Below are 21,506 nucleotides of genomic sequence, written 5' to 3' on the forward strand. Positions count from 1 at the left end.
CCAGTCCCTGAATAGGGTCCGAAGCGATAATCAAGAAATGAAGGATAAGTGTCCTGAAACCTCCCTCTTCAAGGAATTTAAGTCATAGGAATGTGTCAATACAGAAGCATGCAGGGAGTTCCAGAGTTTACCAAAGAAAGGAATAAATAATTGAGAATACTGATTAACTCTTGCATTAGAGAGGTGGACAGGATAGGGGTGAAAGAAAAAAGTCTTGTGGAGCGATGCCATGGGAGGAGGGGGAGGGGCATGCATTTCGGATAGAGGCTGAAAAGTCATTTAAAAGAGAGGAGTTGATAAGACGGAAAAAATTTTATTCAACTCTGTCTAAAAGAGCAGTATGAGAGAAACCCCCAAGACATGTGAAGCACACTCCATACATAGACGGATAAGACCCTTGTACAGAGTTAGCAGCAGGGGAGGTGAGAAAAACTGGCGGAGATGTCTCATAACGCCTAACTTCATAGAAACCGTTTTACCTTGAGATGAGATGTGAAGTTTCCAGTTAAAGGATAGACCGAGAATGTTCAATGTAGAAGAGGAGGAAAGTTGAGTGCCAATGAAGAAGAAGGGATGGTTGTCTGGTAGGTTGTGTTGAGTTGACAGATGGAGGAATTGAGTTTTTAAGGTATCGAACTATACCAAGTTTGCTCGGCCCCAATCAGAAAGTTTAGAGAGAACAGAAGTCAGGCGTTCTATGGCTTCCCTGCATGAACTGTTTACTTCCTGAAGAGTTGGACATCTATGAAAAGACGTGGAAAAGTGCAGGGTGGTATCATCAGCGTAGGAGTGGGTAGTACAAGAAGTTTGGTTTAGATCACTGGTGAATAATAGGGAGAGAGTGAGTGGCAAGACAGAACACCACTGTTAATGGATTTAGGAGAACAGTGACCGTCTACCACAGCAGCATTAGACCGATCAGAAAGGAAACTTGAGATTAAGTTACAGAGAGAAGGTTAAAAGCTGTAGGAGGGTAGTTTGGAAATCAAAGCTTTGTGCCAGACTCTACCAAAAACTTTTGATATGTCTTAGGCAACAGAGAATGACAAAGACCCAGTAAGGCAAGCCAGAAGATCACCAGTAGAGCGTCCTTGACGAAACCCATACTGACGATCAGATAGAAGCTTGTGAAGTGATGGATGTTTAAGAATCTTCCTGTTGAGGATAAATAAAAAAAAAAAAAAAAAGGTTAGATAGGCAGAAAATTAAAGCGGTAGTTTGAGGGATTAGAACGGTCATTATTTTTAGGAACAGGCTGAATGTAAGCAAACTTCCAGGAAGAAAGAAAGGTAGATGTTGACGGACAGTTGCAAGAGTTTGATTAGGCTAGATGCAAGCACGGAGCCGCAGTTCCGTAGAACAATGGGAGGGATCCCATTAGGTCCATAAGCCTTCTGAGTTTTTAGGCCAGCTAGGGCATGAAAAACATCATTGCGTAGAATTTTAATAGGTAGCATGAAGTAGTCAGAGGGTGGAGAAGAGGGAAGAACAAGCCCTGAATCGTCCAAGGTAGAGTTTTTAGCAGAGGTTTGAGCGAAGAGATCAGCTTTAGAGATAGATGTGATAGCAGTGGTGCCATCTGGTTGAAATAAAAGAAGGAAAGAAGAAGAAGCAAAGTTATTGGAGATATTTTTGCCTAGATGCTAGAAGTCACGAGGGGAGTTGGATCTTGAAAGATCTTGACACTTTCTGTTAATGAAGGAGTTTCTGGTTATTTGGAGAACATACTTGGCATGGCTCCGGGCAGAACTATAAAGTGCAAGAGATTCTGGTAATGGAAGGCTCAAGTACCTCTTGTGGGCCACCTCTCTATCATGTGTAGCACAGTTTGTCTTGTTATCGTGTATAACAGGCTGTGTTAAACCAAGGTTTAGAAGGTTTAGGTCGAGAAAAAGAGTGAGGAATGTACGCCTCCATGCAAGACACTGTTACTTCTGTTTTGCGCTCGGCACACAGAGACAGATCTCTGTTAAGTAGTCATAGAATTTCTTATTGTCAGAGGAGTTAGGCGAGAGGTATACAGCATAGATAAATTTAATTTCAAAGTGACTTTGTAATCGTTGCCAGCAGCCAGCAACAGGTTGGAACTGTTTTAGGAATGAAAGCAGTGCCAGAGAATTTTGTGGAGAGAGAGAGAGAGAGAGAGAGAGAGAGAGAGAGAGAGAGAGAGAGAGAGAGAGAAAGAGAGAGAGAGAGAGCACAACAACGCAGCCATAATGCGCAGCTACAAAATGTTGAAGGAAATTCAGCTACAAAATCTTATAAGCAACTAAGAAAAAAAAAGAAAAAAAAAGAGTAATTATGATAATAATAATGATAATGATAATAGAAATAATAGTAGAAACTAATAATAATAATGAGGAAATGTATCATAGTGAAAGGGAACAAGTCATCACACAGTGGTTGCATACACTATAAACAAGCCAATGCAGCCTCTGAGCGCTTCTGGACATATGTCCAAGGGCGGACACCCGAGGAAGTAACGTGGTGGCAGTTTAGCTTCCTACCTATGTATTGGGTATCTGTCTGCTCACTGCTGTTCTGGATTTGTGTGATTACCACTTTGTTCTGAGATTAGATATTACTTCACTACTGTTTCTGGTTTAGATGAGATACTTGTTGTGTTCGTAGCATGGAACACTGGGTAGTGAGCTTGGTATTTTGGTAGCTTTGAGGTCGTGGGTAGTAAGTTGATGTAGTTGATGTGTGCAAGTAAAAGACACAATGATGAGAATTCTTCTTGATTTAATAATAGAAAGTACACACTCTCTCTGAAGTGATGTGAACTTCTGCACGTAATGACTGAGCAGCGTCTCTCAAGACTGACTCAGACAGGAACTGAGTGAAAGACCAAGACTGATCACTCATGACTGAACTGAGAGGAACTAATGCTCTTGTGACTGACTCCCAGATAGGGACTGACTGACTGAGCTAGCCACCATGTGGCAATATCTATCTGAGCTAAGTGGATCATATTTTAGGTTTTGGGGTGAATAAATGACCAATGAAATGCCAAGAAATGAAGTGGAGGAGCCAGTGGGATAGCTAGATATTTTAGCCAATGATCAGAAGGAATTACTCAGAAGCGAACGCAGGTATTTTCTCTAAGGACTAGAAATGGGTGTGAAATCTCTTGAGAGGTAAAGAAGAAGGGTTAAAAATAGAATAGGCTGGCTGGCCATGGGCACACGTGGGATGAATATGTGAACACATCGCATTGGAATGGATGTATTAAATGATGAATATTCATATATATATATATATATATATATATATATATATATATATATATATATATATATATATATATATATATATATATATATATATATATATATATATATATATATATATACGAGTATGTTAATAATTGTTAAGATTGCTACACCTACTCTGTCAACTAGAAAGGTTTGCCATCTTAATAGTAGAAAATAAGTTGTGTGAAGTATTAAGACTGGAATGAGCAACCTATGCGGCTGCATCTCTAGGCTATTTGTTCCATAATCCTTACATGGGATGGCACACAGCAAAATCCAATAGTGTAATCCCTGCAGCATTTCGTAACGGGGTGAAGGGAAAGTGACAAAATATTGCAACACAGAAAGAGCACTGCATGTCATTAAAATAATAAGTATGTGTGTGTGTGTGTGTGTGTGTGTGTGTGTGTGTGTGTGTGTATATATATATATATATATATATATATATATATATATATATATATATATATATATATATATATATATATATATATATATATATATATATATATATATATATATATATATATATATATATATATATATATATATATATATATATATATATATATAATGTTACGATCACAGTTCCCAGCCCCTTCACAAACCTTCCACACCTGGACTAGCTTCCATTTTAAAAAGAGCATGTAGGCATTGTCCTTTCTGGGGATTTCCCGGCCTGTGGCGCTCCCACACTTATGTCAAGTCACTCATCATGTCAGGTACTTCCTACCTCAAAATTAAAAGTTGTAGAATATATATACTGTGATGCTAAGCAAAAGGCAAGTTAGTGTAATATTTTTTTTTTAATTATACTTGCATTGTCTTTTGGCAAACACCACAATACTTGGCAACGTTTCCTCTAGGCGTTGTCACATCTCCATGGGTGACCAAGTGAAGACAGATGGTTAGAGTGACCGCGTTATTCCATGGTTACTTCCTCTCGCGCCGCCAACCTGGGTGGAAGCTACCTCTCCATTTGCTCTCGTCCACACAAGTCCTCCACAGGGGATGAAAAGGCTAATGGGGGGTCATTATTTAATCCCTCAACAAAAGCCACCAACGTGTTTTGACTTTTACCTCGATGTTGGTTTGGAAAAAAAAGTCGTAACTAAAGAATAAAAATATAATCTCACAGTTTAAGGGAAATGTAATGTCTTTTTTTTTTTTATGTAGGAAGGACACTGGCCAAGGGCAACAAAAATCCAAAAAAAAAAATGCCCACTGAAATGCCAGTCCCACAAAAGGGTCAAAGCAGTGGTCAAAAATTGATGAATAAGTGTCTTGAAACCTCCCTCTTCAAGGAATTCAAGTCATAGGAAGGTGGAAATACAGAAGCAGGCAGGGAGGTCCAGAGTTTACCAGAGAAAGGGATGAATGATTGAGAATACTGGTTAACTCTTGCGTTAGAGAGGTGGACAGAATAGGGGTGAGAGAAAGAAGAAAGTCTTGTGTAGCGAGGCAGCGGAAGGAGGGGAGGAATGCAGTTAGCAAGTTCAGAAGAGCAGTTACCATGAAAATAGCGGTAGAAGACAGCTAGATATGCAAGACTGTGGCGGTGAGAGAGAGGCTGAAGACAGTCAGTTAGAGGAGAGGAGTTGATGAGACGAAAAGCTTTTGATTCCACCCTGTCTAGAAGAGCAGTATGAGTGGAAACCCCCAGACATATTAAGCATACTCCATACATGGACGGATAAGGCAATTGTACATTGTTAGCAGCTGGGGGGGTGAGAAAAACTGGCGGAGACGTCTCAGAACACCTAACTTCATAGAAGCTGTTTTAGCTAGAGATGAGATGTGAAGTTTCCAGTTCAGATTATAAGTAAAGGACAGACCGAGGATGTTCAGTGTAGAAGAGGGGGACAGCTGAGTGTCATTGAAGAAGAGGGGATAGTTGTCTGGAAGGTTGTGTCGAGTTGATAGATGGAGGAATTGAGTTTTTGAGGCATTGAACAATACCAAGTTTGCTCTGCCCCAAACAGAAATTTTAGAAAGATCAGAAGTCAGGCGTTCTGTGGCTTCCCTGCGTGATATGTTTACCTCCTGAAGGGTCGGACGTCTATGAAAAGACGTGGAAAAGTGCAGGGTGGTATCATCAGCGTAGGAGTGGATAGGACAAGAAGTTTGGTTTAGAAGATCATTAATGAATAATAAGAAGAGAGTGGGTGACAGGACAGAACCCTGAGGAACACCACTGTTAATAGATTTAGGAGAAGAACAGTGACCGTTTACCACAGCAGCAATAGAAAGGTCAGAAAGGAAACTTGAGATAAAGTTACAGAGAGAAGGATAGAAACCGTAGGAGGGTAGTTTGGAAATCAAAGCTTTGTGCCAGACTCTATCAAAAGCTTTTGATATGTCCAAGGCAACAGCAAAAGTTTCACCAAAATCTCTAAAAGAGGATGACCAAGACGCAGTAAGGAAAGCCAGAAGATCACCAGTAGAGCGGCCTTGACGGAACCCATAATGGCGATCAGATAGAAGGTTATGAAGTGATAGATGTTTAAGAATCTTCCTGTTGAGGATAGATTCAAAAACTTTAGATAGGCAGGAAATTAAAGCAATAGGACGGTAGTTTGAGGGCTTAGAAAGGTCACCCTTTTTAGGAACAGATTGAATGTAGGCAAACTTCCAGCAAGAAGGAAAGGTAGATGTTGACAGACAGAGCTGAAAGAGTTTGACTAGGCAAGGTGCAAGCATGGAGGCCCAGTTTCGGAGAACAATAGGAGGGACCCCATCAGGTCCATAAGCCTTCCAAGGGTTTAGGCCAGCGAGGGCATGGAAAACATCATTGCGAAGAATTTGAATACGTGGCATGAAGTAGTCAGAGGGGGGAGGAGAGGGAGGAACAAGCCCAAAATCGTCCAAGGTAGAGTTTTTAGCAAGGGTTTGAGCGAAGAGTTCAGCTTTAGAAATAGATGTGATAGCAGTGGTGCCATCTGGTTGAAATAGAGGAGGGAAAGAAGAAGAAGCAAAGTTATTGGAGATGTTTTTGGCTAGATGCCAGAAATCACGAGGGGAGTTAGATCTTGAAAGGTTTTGACATTTTCTGTTAATGAAAGAGTTTTTGGCTAGTTGGAGAACAGACTTGGCATGGTTCCGGGCAGAAATATAAAGTGCATGAGATTCTGGTGATGGAAGGCTTAAGTACCTCTTCTGGGCCACCTCTCTATCATGTATAGCACGAGAACAAGCTGTGTTAAACCAAGGTTTAGAAGGTTTAGGACGAGAAAAAGAGTGAGGAATGTATGCCTCCATGCCAGACACTATCACCTCTGTTATGCGCTCAGCACACAAAGACGGGTCTCTGACACGGAAGCAGTAGTCATTCCAAGGAAAATCAGTAAAATACCTCCTCAGGTCCCCCCAACTAGCAGAGGCAAAACGCCAGAGGCACCTTCGCTTAGGGGGATCCTGAGGAGGGATTGGAGTGATAGGACAAGATAAAGATATGAGATTGTGATCGGAGGAGCCCAACGGAGAAGAAAGGGTGACAGCATAAGCAGAAGGATTAGAGGTCAGGAAAAGGTCAAGAATGTTGGGCGTATCTCCAAGACGGTCAGGAATACGAGTAGGGTGTTGCACCAATTGCTCTAGGTCATGGAGGATAGCAAAGTTGTAGGCTAGTTCACCAGGATGGTCAGTGAAGGGAGAGGAAAGCCAAAGCTGGTGGTGAACATTGAAGTCTCCAAGAATGGAGATCTCTGCAAAAGGGAAGAGGGTCAGAATGTGCTCCACTTTGGAAGTTAAGTAGTCAAAGAATTTCTTATAGTCAGAAGAGTTAGGTGAGAGGTATACAGCACAGATAAATTTAGTATGAGAGTGACTCTGTAGTCGTAGCCAGATGGTGGAAAACTCGGAAGATTCAAGAGCGTGGGCACGAGAGCAGGTTAAGTCATTGCGCACATAAACGCAACATCTAGCTTTGGATCGAAAATGAGGATAGAGAAAGTAGGAGGGAACAGAAAAGGGGCTACTGTCAGTTGCTCAGACACCTGAGTTTCAGTGAGGAAAAGAAGATGAGGTTTAGAAGAGGAGAGGTGGTGTTCTACAGATTGAAAATTAGATCTTAGACCGCGAATGTTGCAGAAGTTAATGAAGAAAAAGTTGAGGGGGGGTGTCAAGACACTTAGGGTCGTCGACAGAAAGGCAGTCCGGCCTGGGGACATTTATGGTCCCCTCCCCAGATGGGGACTCCGAGGCTGGTGTAGGAGTCGCCATGATGATTTTTGAGTGAAGGGTGTGTGTGTTATTAGGTGCTTGTAGTTTTGTGTGGAGGAAGAGAGTTGTCTTTAGAGGGCAGGCTGTGACTGCCCCCTTGTGTTGTGAGACACAAAGGGAAACGTTCAGTGAGGTCACAGCTGGGTTTAATGATAAGTTCACAGCACCCCCTGAACAGTGCTTTAGACCTCACTGGCAGTAATTATCGTTTCGGCAGGTGTCTACTGCTTCCTCCAGTGAGTCTAAAAGGAAACCTAAGGGAAATATAATATCTAAATAGAAACCTATCACATTTAAACGAAACTGACAATGTAGAGAGAGAGAGAGAGAGAGAGAGAGAGAGAGAGAGAGAGAGAGAGAGAGAGCTGTGGGGACCGAGGTATCAGCCACACATACGCTCTAAACTAATATTGGCCCAGTACAACGTTTGGCAGGTCTGCAGGCAGGGGAAATCCCAGAAAGGACAACGCCTAAACGCTTAATTCAAACTGGTCAGACCATAGTCACCTTGTGACTGAGTGCAGGGCTTATTAATATGGGTTACAAGGTTCACTTTTCACTCATGCACCCTTTTTAACAACGGCCGTAATGCCAGGTCACAATGGGGTTGCCAGTTTGTTTCATCCACAGACAAGGGAAATAGTCTAACAATTAACTCTCAGCTGTGAAAGGATCGACAACCACGTCTAGGGAAAAACAATTATAATGAATAGTAACACATATATATCTGAGATATAATACCCCCTGGTGTATAATACTGTTATAATGATCACTTAATGTCGCCCTGCGCTGCTGAATACGTTGCGAACCGAGAAGAAAGGGAAGGAGGCGGAGGCCCACCCAAGCGAGCTGTTCCCGCAACACACAACTTACACGTTAACTTTTCACAAAATAAAGCGAAACACAGCATATGTGTATAGAGTATTTTCGACTTACAATTACTTGAACAATCATATCCCGAAGTATGCACCTTAACTCGCAGGACACTTGTATACTACTGTACTTGCACTTGATGTGAATAACGAACGAATGTCAGTAAACGGGTAATGATCTAGAGACATTTTGGGTCCCATGTGGTCTGGGTAACAACTATCTCGAGTACCAAACATTCTGAGGACTATTTGGTCTTAGGCTGATCTGTTTTGAGGATCATCTGATCTGAGGCCTACAAGTATATGACATATCATCTGCCTCGGTACCAAATGAGTGTAAACCGGATTATTTACCCTAAGATTATTTCACCCTTATTATATCCCTTGCTACCATCTGAAGATTTTTTTTATCATATTTCCTCTTGACCCACGCCCCTCTAAATGCTTACCAGACCATAGTTTTGGCAACAGCTTTTTGCTGAACTGAATCAATTTCTAATTTTCGCTTTCACAACAACCTACTTGAACATTATCATCCTGGAAACTTCGTTGGAGTGTGAGATCATCACTCCCTTCCGTGATCCTGTTGTGCCAGAAGAGAAGGGCATTTGTGCCACAGCACTGGCCGGATGTAGACCATCAAGCTGAGGAAAGATCAAGTTGGCTATTAAGGATTAATGCTTAGTGGTTCAGGTGAAATAATATTAATGAAAACAAAATTTCAGATTGCATATATATATATATATATATATATATATATATATATATATATATATATATATATATATATATATATATATATATATATATATATATATATATATATATATATATATATATATATATATATATATATATATATATATATATATATATATATATATATATATATATATATATATATATATATATATTATATGTTTTTTTTTTTATGTAGGAAGGATATTGGCCAAGGGCAACAAAAATCTAATAAAAAAAATGCCCACTGAAATGCCAGTCCCATAAAAGGGTCAAAGCAGTGGTCAAAAATTGGTGGATAAGTGTCTTGAAACCTCCCTCTTGAAGGAATTCAAGTCATAGGAAGGTGGAAATACAGAAGCAGGCAGGGAGTTCCAGAGTTTACCAGAGAAAGGGAAGAATGATTGAGAATACTGGTTAACTCTTGCGTTAGAGAGGTGGACAGAATAGGGGTGAGAGAAAGAAGAAAGTCTTGTGCAGCGACGCCGTGGAAGAATGGGAGGCATGCAGTTAGCAAGATCAAAAGAGCAGTTACCATGAAAATAGCGGTAGAAGACAGCTAGATATGCAAAATTGCGGCGGTGAGAGAGGGGCTGAAGACAGTCAGTTAGAGGAGAGGAGTTGATGAGACGAAAAGCTTTTGATTCCACCCTGTCTAGAAGAGCAGTATGAGTGGAACCCCCCCAGACATGTGAAGCATACTCCATACATGGACGGATAAGGCCCTTGTAAAGAGTAAGCAGCTGGGGGGTGAGAAAAACTGGCGGAGACGTCACAGAACACCTAACTTCATAGAAGCTGTTTTAGCTAGAGATGAGATGTGAAGTTTCCAGTTCAGATTATAAGTAAAGGACAGACCGAGGATGTTCAGTGTAGAAGAGGGGGACAGCTGAGTGTCATTGAAGAAGAGGGGATAGTTGTCTGGAAGGTTGTGTCGAGTTGATAGATGGAGGAATTGAGTTTTTGAGGCATTGAACAATACCAAGTTTGCTCTGCCCCAATCAGAAATTTTAGAAAGATCAGAAGTCAGGCGTTCTGTGGCTTCCCTGCGTGGTATGTTTACCTCCTGAAGGGTTGGACGTCTATGAAAAGACGTGGAAAAGTGCAGGGTGGTATCATCAGCGTAGGAGTGGATAGGACAAGAAGTTTGGTTTAGAAGATCATTAATGAATAATAAGAAGAGAGTGGGTGACAGGACAGAACCCTGAGGAACACCACTGTTAATAGATTTAGGAGAAGAACAGTGACCGTCTACCACAGCAGCAATAGAACGGTCAGAAAGGAAACTTGAGATGAAGTTACAGAGAGAAGGATAGAAACCGTAGGAGGGTAGTTTGGAAATCAAAACTTTGTGCCAGACTCTATGAAAGGCTTTTGATATGTCCAAGGCAACAGCAAAAGTTTCACCAAAATCTCTGAAAGAGGATGACCAAGACGCAGTAAGGAAAGCCAGAAGATCACCAGTAGAGCGGCCTTGACGGAACCCATACTGGTGATCAGATAGAAGGTTGTAAAGTGATAGATGTTTAAGAATCTTCCTGTTGAGGATAGATTTAAAAACTTTAGATAAGCAGGAAATTAAAGCAATAGGACGGTAGTTTGAGGGATTACAGCGGTCACCCTTTTTAGGAACAGGTTGAATGTAGGCAAACTTCCAGCAAGAAGGAAAGGTAGATGTTGACAGACACAGCTGAAAGAGTTTGACTAGGCAAGGTGCAAGCACGGAGGCACAGTTTCGGAGAACAATAGGAGGGACCCCATCAGGTCCATAAGCCTTCCGAGGGTTTAGGCCAGCGAGGGCATGGAAAACATCATTGCGAAGAATTTGAATACGTGGCATGAAGTAGTCAGAGGGGGGAGGAGAGGGAGGAACAAGCCCAGAATCGTCCAAGGTAGGGTTTTTAGCAAAGGTTTGAGCAAAGAGTTCAGCTTTAAAAATAGATGTGATAGCAGTGGTGCCATCTGGTTGAAGCAGAGGAGGGAAAGAAGAAGAAGCAAAGTTATTGGAGATGTTTTTGGCTAGATGCTAGAAATCACGAGGGGAGTTAGATCTTGAAAGGTTTTGACATTTTCTGTTAATGAAGGAGTTTTTGGCTAGTTGGAGAACAGACTTGGCATGGTTCCGGGCAGAAATATAAAGTGCATGAGATTCTGGTGATGGAAGGCTTAAGTACCTTTTGTGGGCCACCTCTCTATCATGTATAGCACGAGAACAAGCTGTGTTAAACCAAGGTTTAGAAGGTTTAGGACGAGAAAAAGAGTGAGGAATGTACGTCTCCCTGCCAGACACTATCACCTGTTATGCGCTCAGCACACAAAGACGGGTCTCTGACACGGAAGCAGTAGTCATTCCAAGGAAAATCAGCAAAATACCGCCTCAGGTCCCCCCAACTAGCAGAGGCAAAACGCCAGAGGCACCTTCGCTTAGGGGGATCCTGAGGAGGGATTGGAGTGATAGGACAAGATAAAGATATGAGATTGTGATCGGAGGAGCCCAACGGAGAAGAAAGGGTGACAGCATAAGCAGAAGGATTAGAGGTCAGGAAAAGGTCAAGAATGTTGGGCGTATCTCCAAGACGGTCAGGAATACGAGTAGGGTGTTGCACCAATTGCTCTAGGTCATGGAGGATAGCAAAGTTGTAGGCTAGTTCACCAGGATGGTCAGTGAAGGGAGAGGAAAGCCAAAGCTGGTGGTGAACATTGAAGTCTCCAAGAATGGAGATCTCTGCAAAAGGGAAGAGGGTCAGAATGTGCTCCACTTTGGAAGTTAAGTAGTCAAAGAATTTCTTATAGTCAGAGGAGTTAGGAGAGAGGTATACAGCACAGATAAATTTAGTATGAGAATGACTCTGTAGTCGTAGCCAGATGGTGGAAAACTCGGAAGATTCAAGAGCGTGGGCACGAGAGCAGGTTAAGTCATTGCGCACATAAACGCAGCATCCAGCTTTGGATCGAAAATGAGGATAGAGAAAGTAGGAGGGAACAGAAAAGGGGCTACTGTCAGTTGCCTCAGACACCTGAGTTTCAGTGAGGAAAAGATGAGGTTTAGAAGAGGAGAGGTGGTGTTCTACAGATTGAAAATTAGATCTTAGACCGCGAATGTTGCAGAAGTTAATGAAGAAAAAGTTGAGGGGGGTGTCAAGACACTTAGGGTCGTCGACGGAAAGGCAGTCCGACCTGGGGACATTTATGGTCCCCTCCCCAGATGGGGACTCCGAGGCTGGTGTAGGAGTCGCCATGATGATTTTTGAGTGAAGGGTGTGTGTGTTATTAGGTGCTTGTAGTTTTGTGTGGGGGAAGAGAGTTGTCTTTAGAGGGCAGGCTGTGACTGTCCCCTTGTGTTGTGAGACACAAAGGGAAACGTTCAGTGAGGTCACAGCTGGGTTTAATGATAAGTTCACAGCACCCCTTGAACAGTGCTTTAGACCTCACTGGGAGTAATTATCGTTTCGGCAGGTGTCTACTGCGTATATATATATATATATATATATATATATATATATATATATATATATATATATATATATATATATATATATATATATATATATATATATATATATATTTTATCTTCAGCGAGATAATGCAATATAAAATGAAGAAAGTAGTAAGAATGAATGAGAAAAGCATAATGAACGGAGAGAGAGAGAGAGAGAGAGAGAGAGAGAGAGAGAGAGAGAGAGAGAGAGAGAGAGAGAGAGAGAGAGATGAGAAGGGAGACAACCCCAAGGATGATGAGACTTAATACGAGTTCTTTACCTGTAGCCTGAAGCTCCTAAGATAATATACACGCAGTTACTCATATTCCTTACGTAAATTTCCTTACTTTCCCTTATCCATTCAATTTAAGTCTCGCTCAGTATTTAGTAGAAGAGTTGCTTTTGACAATAGTCATTATTCATCGAGCCCCCCCAGTTTGGTCATTAGAATTTTCAGAAGTAAAGTGTTCAGTTTGCGTGCAGGGAGCAGAGTGTGGGCGGGTATACGTATATACTCGTATGTGTGTAAATTTGACCCAGTTCGGTGTGAGGACACCTAGTCCCACACACAGCGTCCACGAACGTGTTATTCCTGACCGCAGCGTTGGTGGCTTCTCCCAGACCGAAGGTATGTCTGAGGAAATGAAATTCAAGTTGGAAATGAGAAGAATGGAGGTGCAGGAGGCTAGAGAGAAAAAGGAGAGAGAATTAAGAAGGCTCCAGTTGGAAGCTCAAGCCGATTGAAGGAGATTTGATGACTGAGGAGGCTAGAGAAGCCAGGAGGCTTGAAGTCGAGAGGGAAGTTAAGGGGCTTCAGATTGAGAAGGCCAGATTACTTGAGGAGGAGAAGGAGACGAAGATGTATGAGAGGGAGGACGCTGAAAAAATAGAATATTTGAGTTGGAGAAGAGTTGAATAGAAGTTAATACACCTCATGGCTTGAGGAGAGAAGGAGTTAAGGAGGATACAGTAGAAAGCCAGATGGTGAGGAGCTTGAAGTTGATTCTTGAGTTCGATGAAAAGAAGGTAACGGAGTAGTTTAGGAGATTTGAGAAGAAAGCTTCAGAATTTGATTGGCCATAGGATAGGTGGGTTGTCCTGGTGGCTAATATGTTGAAGGGTAAGGCCTTGGAAGTTTATGATAGGATGTCAGTAGAAAATTTGGAGGATTTTGACGAGTTTAAGGCTGACATCCTGAGAGCATATGAAGTGCGGCCAGAGACGTATAGGCTACAGTTCCACGGAGGAAAGAAGAGGCCTAGTGACTCCTATTTAGTGTGCGCTCGCTTCCTGGAGGAAACGTTCGAGAAATGGATTGCTAGCGAGCAGGTCACCTCTTAAAGTGAGTTAAAGGAACTCATGGTAATGGACCAGTTTAATAATGTGGCCGAGAAGGAATTAGTGCCGCTGCTCCGAGAGAAAAGATTTGAAAAGCCTTGAGGAGGCGGCTACGTGGACAGATGACCACGTGTTGGTGCACCGGCCTGTGCCAAGGTGCAGCTAGTGATGTGTCTGGTGGCGCGGCCGGCGCCAGTTTGTCTAGGAGTCCACATTATAGTAGTGGCTCCAGTAATAAGTCGGGGCGAGTCAGCCCTGCAGGTAATAAGTCTCCAACCAGCTCACGATGTAGACGGAAGCATGCAACACAGCACTCCCAGGTATACTGCGCAGCCCATGTGTTATTATTGTAGAAGTACGAAACACTTCAAATTTAATTGTCCCAAATTGATAACCGCTACAGCTTCCAAGACGCCCCAGAAGCCAGTGGTCTTGATTTAGTGTGTGTGTTTAGTCGTGAGGGTGGAAAGACTGTTGTTGTCGCCCGCTCATCTGCTGTTACCTCACCGTCCCCCATTGAGATTTGAGTTGGAATGGTGCCGCTGGCACCATTCCAACTCAAATCTCAACTCTCAAATCTCAAATCTCACTCATTCCAACTCAAATCTCAACTCAAAACTAAAATTGAAGTTTATATATATATATATATATATATATATATATATATATATATATATATATATATATATATATATATATATATATATATATATATATATATATATATATATATATATATATAAAGCACTTGTGTTCCCATTTTATAATTGTGAACGTCGTGGAAGTAGACTTATTAAAGGAATGTTTCGTTAGAGGACAGAAATCACAAAAAAGACAATATAGATTTTTTTTTTATGAGTCACTGCCCCAAAGCAACAGATAACACAAAAGAAAAAAAGTGCCAATCCTCAAATTTGAAAAGGTTCATCCAAAATTGGAGGATAATTGTTTTGAAACCTCCCTCTTGAAAGACTTCAGGTCATAAAAAGGATGAAATAAAAAAACAGACAGGAAGTTTCACATTATACCAGAAAAATTATTGAATGATTGGGAATACTATGTTATGACCATTTTGAATTGAGCGTTTAGGCGTTGTATTTTCTGGGGATTCCCCGGGCTGCGGCGTTGCCACACTTATATCAAGACACACCTCAAGTCAGATATTTCGTACCTCAAAATTAAATCGTGTATATATACACTGTGATACTCTAGAAAAGGCAAGTTAGTGTTATATATATATATATATATATATATATATATATATATATATATATATATATATATATATATATATATATATATATATATATATATATATATATATATATATATATTTTTTTTTTTTTTGCAAACACCACGATGCTTGGCAACGTTTCCTCCAGGCGTTGTCACGTCTCTATGTGACAACGCCTGACCATGTGACCGAGTACATGTCACATGGTCAGAGTGAGCGTGTTAATCCATGGTCACTTCCTCTCACCCTGCCAGCCAGGATGGAAGCTACCTCTCCCGTTCTCTCTCTTGTTACCTCCACAGCCGAGAAAAAGAGCTTACTTATTCAGTAAATAAGTATTTTTTGGAAGAAAAAGCTAATAGCGGGTCATTACATGACCCTTCAAGAACTGTTGCCTGAACAGCTAAAACCACCAACGTTCCTTGACTGTTACCTCGATGGTGGTGTGGAAAAAAGTGTTAACTAAAGAATAAAAATATAACATCGTAGTTTAAGGGAAATATCGTGTCTTAAAGGAAATCTATCACATTTAAACGAAATTAACAATGGAGAGAGAGAGAGAGAGAGAGAGAGAGAGAGAGAGAGAGAGAGAGAGAGAGAGAGAGAGAGAGAGAGAGAGAGAGAGAGAGAGAGAGAGAGAGAGAGAGAGAGAGAGAGAGAGAGAGAGAGAACAGTTTTGACTGACTAACTGACAGTCAGATTTTTTCTCAAATTCTGATGATTCATAGGTAAGTATAGATCTCCGAAAGAAAGAAATTTGCATGAAATGTAAATTGTACATGTAGAAAGAGAGAGAGAGAGAGAGAGAGAGAGAGAGAGAGAGAGAGAGAGAGAGAGAGAGAGAGAGAGAGAGAGAGAGAGAGAGAGAGAGAGAGAGAGATGGTGCGGGGGGAGTGAGGTTATTAGCAACACATAAGCTCTAATCTGATAATTGCCCAGTACAAGGTCTGGCGACATCGCAAGCTGGAGAATCCCCAGAAAGGACAACGCCTAAACGCTCAATTCAAAATTTTCAAACCATAGTTAACTTTTGCATAAGAGAGAGATGGACAGAATGGGAGTAAGCGTAGGACATCTTGCGCGGCGAGATCACGAGAAGAGGGGAGGCATGCAGTTGGCAATGTCAGAAGAGCAGTTAGTGTGAAAATGGCGGTAGAAGATAGCAAGGTATGCAACATTGCCGCGATGAGAGAGAGGCTGAAGACTGTCACTTATAGAAGAGGAGTTGATAAAAGGAAAAGCTTTTGATTCCACCCTGTCTAGAAGAGAGGTATGAGAGGGCATCCCCTAAATATGTGAAGTGTGCTCCATACATGGCCAGATAAAGCTCCTCCACAAAATTAGCAGATAAGGGGATTAAAAAAAAAAAAAAAAAACTGGTGCAGATGACTCAGAAAAGCTAATTTCATAGAAGAAGCTTTGAGCAGACATGGAGTTGTGATGTTTCTAGTTGAGATTACTAGCAAAGGACAGATGTATGATGTTCAGTTTAGAATGGGGAACAGTTGAGTGTCATTGAAGAGGGAATAGTTACATGGAAAGTTGTGTCGAGGTGATTGATGAAAGAACTGAGTTTTTGGAGCATTAAACAACAAAACATTTGCCCTACCTCAGCCAGAAATTATAGAGAGCTTTAAAGTCAGGCGTTCTCTGACTTCCTTGAGTGTTTTTTTTTTTTATTATTATTTCTGATGGCTTGGATGTCTATGTAAAGACTTGAAAAGAGCAGGGTGGTATCATCAGCATAGGAGTGGATAGGACAAAAAAATTGGCTTAATAATAATAGAATGGAACAGAGAATAGAAAGAATAGAGCCCTGAGGAACAACACTCGTCAATAGAGTCAAGGACAGTAAGCACACCAGCAACAGAACGGTCAGAAAGGGAACTTGAGGTCAAGTTACAGAGAGAAGAATAGAAGCCGTAGGAGGGTAGTTTGGAATTCAAAGCTTTGTACTAGACTACCAAATGCCTTTATGTTTAAGGCAACAGCGAAAGTTTCGCTGATCAAAATTCACGAGTAGAGCGGTCTCAAGAGAACCCATGCCGGCGATCAGATATAAGATCGTGAACTAACCAATATTTAAGAATCTTACTGCCGAGGATAGATTAAAAACTTGACAGGCATGAATAGGCAGTAATAGGCAATAATAGTAACAGGCAATAGGACGCTAATTTGAGGGATTAAAGCGGTCACCCTTTTTTGGAACAAGCTGAATGTAGGCAAACTTCCTGCTAGAAAGAAAGGTAGATCTTGACATAGTTGGAAGAGTTTGACTAAGCAAGGTACAAGCATGGAGGCACAGTTCGAAGGACAATTAGAGGAACTCCATCAGGTACATACGAGTAAGCCGTCCGAGGTTTAAGGCTAGCGAGGGCATGGAAAATATTAATGGGAGACGTAAAGTAATCAAAGGATATAAGAGAGGGAGGAACATGCCTTGAATCATTCAGGGCAGTTTTTTTTTTTTTTTTTTTTAAGCAAAGGTTTGAGCAAAGAGCTCAGCTTTAGAGATAGATGAGATGGCAGTGGTACTATCAGGTTGAAATAGAGCAAGGATTCTCAACCTTTCCTCCGTCATTAGCCCCCTCGGCTTGATGTATTTCTCCATTACATACAAAAAAAAAAAAAAAAAAAAAAACATTCCTCTTCGTAACACACACACACACACACACACACACACACACACACACACACACACACACACACACACACACACACACACACACACACACACACACACACACACATTATTAACATTCTCTCTCTCTCTCTCTCTCTCTCTCTCTCTCTCTCTCTCTCTCTCTCTCTCTCTCTCTCTCATTTTACAAAATTTTTTTTTTTTAACCCCAAAAGGTAAATTTACCCCTGGTTGGTATTTTGACATATTCTATCGATGAAGGAGTGTTTGGCTACTTGAAGAACACACTTGGTATGATTTAGGAAGCGCATGAATTTCAGGTAATGGAAAGCTGAAATACTGTTTTTGGGCCGCCTCTCCATCACATACAGCACGACAACAGATTGAGTATTGAGTTAAACCAATGCTGGAAGGTATAGAGGGAAAGGAAGAGTGAGGAATGTAGGTACGCTTCCATGCCAGACACCATCACTTCTGTTATTTGTTCAGCACACAGAAAAGGGTCTCTGAAACAGAAGCAGTAATCATTCCAAGGAAAATCAGAATACCTTCTCGGATTGCCTAAATAGCACAATCAAAACTACAGAGGCACCTCCGCTTTGAGGAATCCTGAGGAGGAATTGCAACGACAGGACTATCGAGATCGTGATCGGAGGAGCCCCATGGAGAAGACAGTGTGACAACATTAGCAGAAGGATAAAAGGTTGGGAAGCGGTCAAGAATGTTGGGACTATCTTCAAGACGATCAGAAAAATGAGGAGGATGTTGCATTAATTACAAGGCCAGGCCTGGTGTGATTTTGGACATAAAAATGAAATGGCATCAATTTCAGGTGTTAGCTTATGGTACCGTTTGTGTGCCTTCTCTGTCCTGAAGAGCAGGATTAAATGAACCAAAATTTACGAGTTTTGGGATTAGAGGGTGCAGAATGTATGTCTCTTTACCAAGGACAACCACATGTTGTGTGTTCCGCACAGAGATGGATCTCTGATATGGAAGTAAGAAGACCTGAGACGGTATAATTTTTTCTCATAACTGACAGTCATAAGAAAAAAAAATATACCGTCTCAGGTCTTCTTACTAAGCTGAGAGGTAACGAAATGCTTCGGTGGGTCAAGGTGTGAGACAGGAATGACACCTGCATGGTTGTTTAAGTCTATGGATGATGCAGTAAGTTTAAATGAAAAGGAAAGTTATGTGGAAGTTCCATGGAAGAGCATGATGTATTATGATAGTAGAGTGTGGAACCTCAAACGGAATATGGGAGCAGAAGAGAAGCGGTAACTTAATGTAAAAGAAATGAGGCCTCTGAGGGCATACGTGGAGTAAGTTCGAGTTACGTGTGAGGAAAGATGAAGTACAGAGAAAAACTTGTGTGGAAAACATTTATACCATTAGTAACACAAGCAATGTAAATACGTTCTTTTGATTATGAAAAAAAAAAATGTATATACATATATTTTTTCTACCTCTTTGCATAAAGGAAGCATATTTTTCATATATCTTTTAATAAAAGAAAGGGAACTTTTATTGTTTTAACTGCTTCATGTTTGTAAGAAAAAGAAAGTCGTTCAGACAGGCGGTGCAGTACATATTATAAGATAATTATTATCGCTTGCCAGTTAATTGCAATCGTATATGTAACACGAAATACATTTCAATGAAACATAATTTTGAAAAAAGCTTTGTTAAAAGTATTTTCCTAATTAGCATAATTCAGGTTTTTGGGATTCAAATTCTGTCATGACAAAAACAATAAAAAAAATAAAATGCACCAATTACAACCTGCTCCAGTATATGGAAGCTTCACTTTGTTTCCACAGTACCTGAGTGACTGGAGGTATCGGAGCATGGCCCACAAGGTCTTCAATGGCTGGCTTGTCCACGGCGCCGCCAATCACCCACACCTTCTTCAGGGTATTTGGTGGCAGGAGGGAAAAGACGGCTTCAGCCTGGTCTAGCAGCTCAGCGTGTACTATTGCCCAACTAGCACCGCTTAGCCGCATGGCGTGCATCATGCCCTCTATGTGAGTAGATTTATTACTCAACAAACCGTTACATTGCTAGAGTATCGCGTAATTATATATAATCCTCCTAATAAAAGGAAATAAATAAATGCTTAATTTGTAGGCCACTGCTGTTGCTGCCGTTGGTTCTGCTGCTGGTCCTCTTGGTTTTTGATTGTAGTGCAGGAATCTTGGCGGCCCTCCTGGCACTTGTTGGTAATGATGGCATCTCTTGGTAAAGTGAAGAAGATTGCTTTTTGGCATTGGCATGGGGGTGGGGATTACTTTTAGAAGTACAAAATATAGATTGAAGAATAAAAGTAGGCAAGCTGTCTTGCTATCTTGTTACTTTTCCCCCGTTGTCTTGTTGGTATTCTGATGTTTGGTGTGTCTTATTGCTTGTTTCAGCCACATGTTTCACGCGGCGAGTGTCCATGGTGCCCGCCGTCGGGCCCGCTAGGACCACTCACCCATGTCACTCCTTCACTGCTTAAAGCGGGCATCTTCTGTCTCATTTCTTGTATTCACAAAAAAATGTTACTACTTTCACATGACTAAGTACGTCAACAGCATTATTCTTTTGTATGGAATGCATAGATACGTTGTTGTGCAATTACAAGTTATACATGTAGAATAAGGAATGGAAACTTGCTGACGCAAGCAATGTAAGTAAAAGTTATAATAATAATGGGAAGTAATAGTAAGAATTGATTCCTGTTTATAATGTATTGGTAAAAGAATAATTTTAATGAAAACAACAATGTATAGAATATATACACTATTCAAATAATTATATACAATGAAAAATAATATGACATCAGTATGATATAATGTATATGGTATATTTGTAGGTAATAGGTCGGTTATAACATGTTCTATAAAAATATATTAGTCTGTCATGAAAAACGGCAAAACATGAAAAAAAATTAACAACTTTTAAGAGGTTACTACAAATGAGTTACTTTTCGGTATTCCCGGACTTTGGCTTCGATAAGTCCATCATCTGGCACACACACAGTGGTATTGTATTTGTCGTGTCTCAGATGTGAGTGGTACAAAATCCGTTTTCAGTGTTTCTGCTTCTAATATGAAAATTAAGAATGTTGTAAATTTCATCTCGACTTTCCAGTAAACCTGGAAAACATTATTTGAGGAACTTATTTACAAAGATGGGTTTGCGTTTCAATGAAACCTTACCAACAATTAAGCATAAAGAATCATTACCGATAATAAATAAACTGTTATTCATGAATAAGAAATAAGTGTGTTTAAATATAGTACCGATGTCCTGACTTCTACTCGGGGTTTTTCCCGGGGACCTTGTCGCTTTCCAGCCATTGTAAGCACGAGCTAGTGACTCGGTGCCGCTCCCAAACCAGGATGACTCAAATACTATTAAGAAGTTTGAATATATATATATATATATATATATATATATATATATATATATATATATATATATATATATATATATATATATATATATATATATATATATATATATATATATATATATCAGGCACGTTGTCTGGGTAGGCAAGGCAGGCAGTGCCTAACCTGAATAAAATAGATCAGCTACATTCTCCTTCTGTGCCACAATATGCATCTTTTCAGCAAAGTTATGACGGTTTGTCTAATTATTATGCATAAATGCAAAATATTTCATATTTCCTGAAGATTAGGTAGGCATCATTCGTCCCTGCCTTTAAATCTCAGTATG

The 21,506-nt window shown here is 40.7% G+C and overlaps 1 protein-coding gene across 2 annotated transcripts in view; it reads right to left on the minus strand.

Annotated features, from left to right (window-relative positions):
• Window positions 1–21,506, minus strand: part of LOC135092588 (uncharacterized) — a 71,327-nt gene that overhangs the window by 28,519 nt on the left and 21,302 nt on the right. Inside the window, exons 1-2 of one of the 2 annotated variants that reach the window (XM_063991199.1) lie at window positions 19,607–19,799; window positions 8,873–8,994 (exon numbers count right to left, since the gene is read on the minus strand). In XM_063991199.1, coding sequence (XP_063847269.1) covers window positions 8,873–8,994; window positions 19,607–19,798 — 314 coding nt within the window. In that variant the 5' untranslated portion in view covers window position 19,799. Of the gene's footprint in view, window positions 1–8,872; window positions 8,995–19,606; window positions 19,800–21,506 lie in introns of those variants that run through there. The other variant, XM_063991200.1, reaches the window with a different exon arrangement.

The sequence above is a fragment of the Scylla paramamosain genome, chromosome 40, assembly GCF_035594125.1.
Source record: "Scylla paramamosain isolate STU-SP2022 chromosome 40, ASM3559412v1, whole genome shotgun sequence".
NCBI lineage: Eukaryota > Metazoa > Arthropoda > Malacostraca > Decapoda > Portunidae > Scylla > Scylla paramamosain.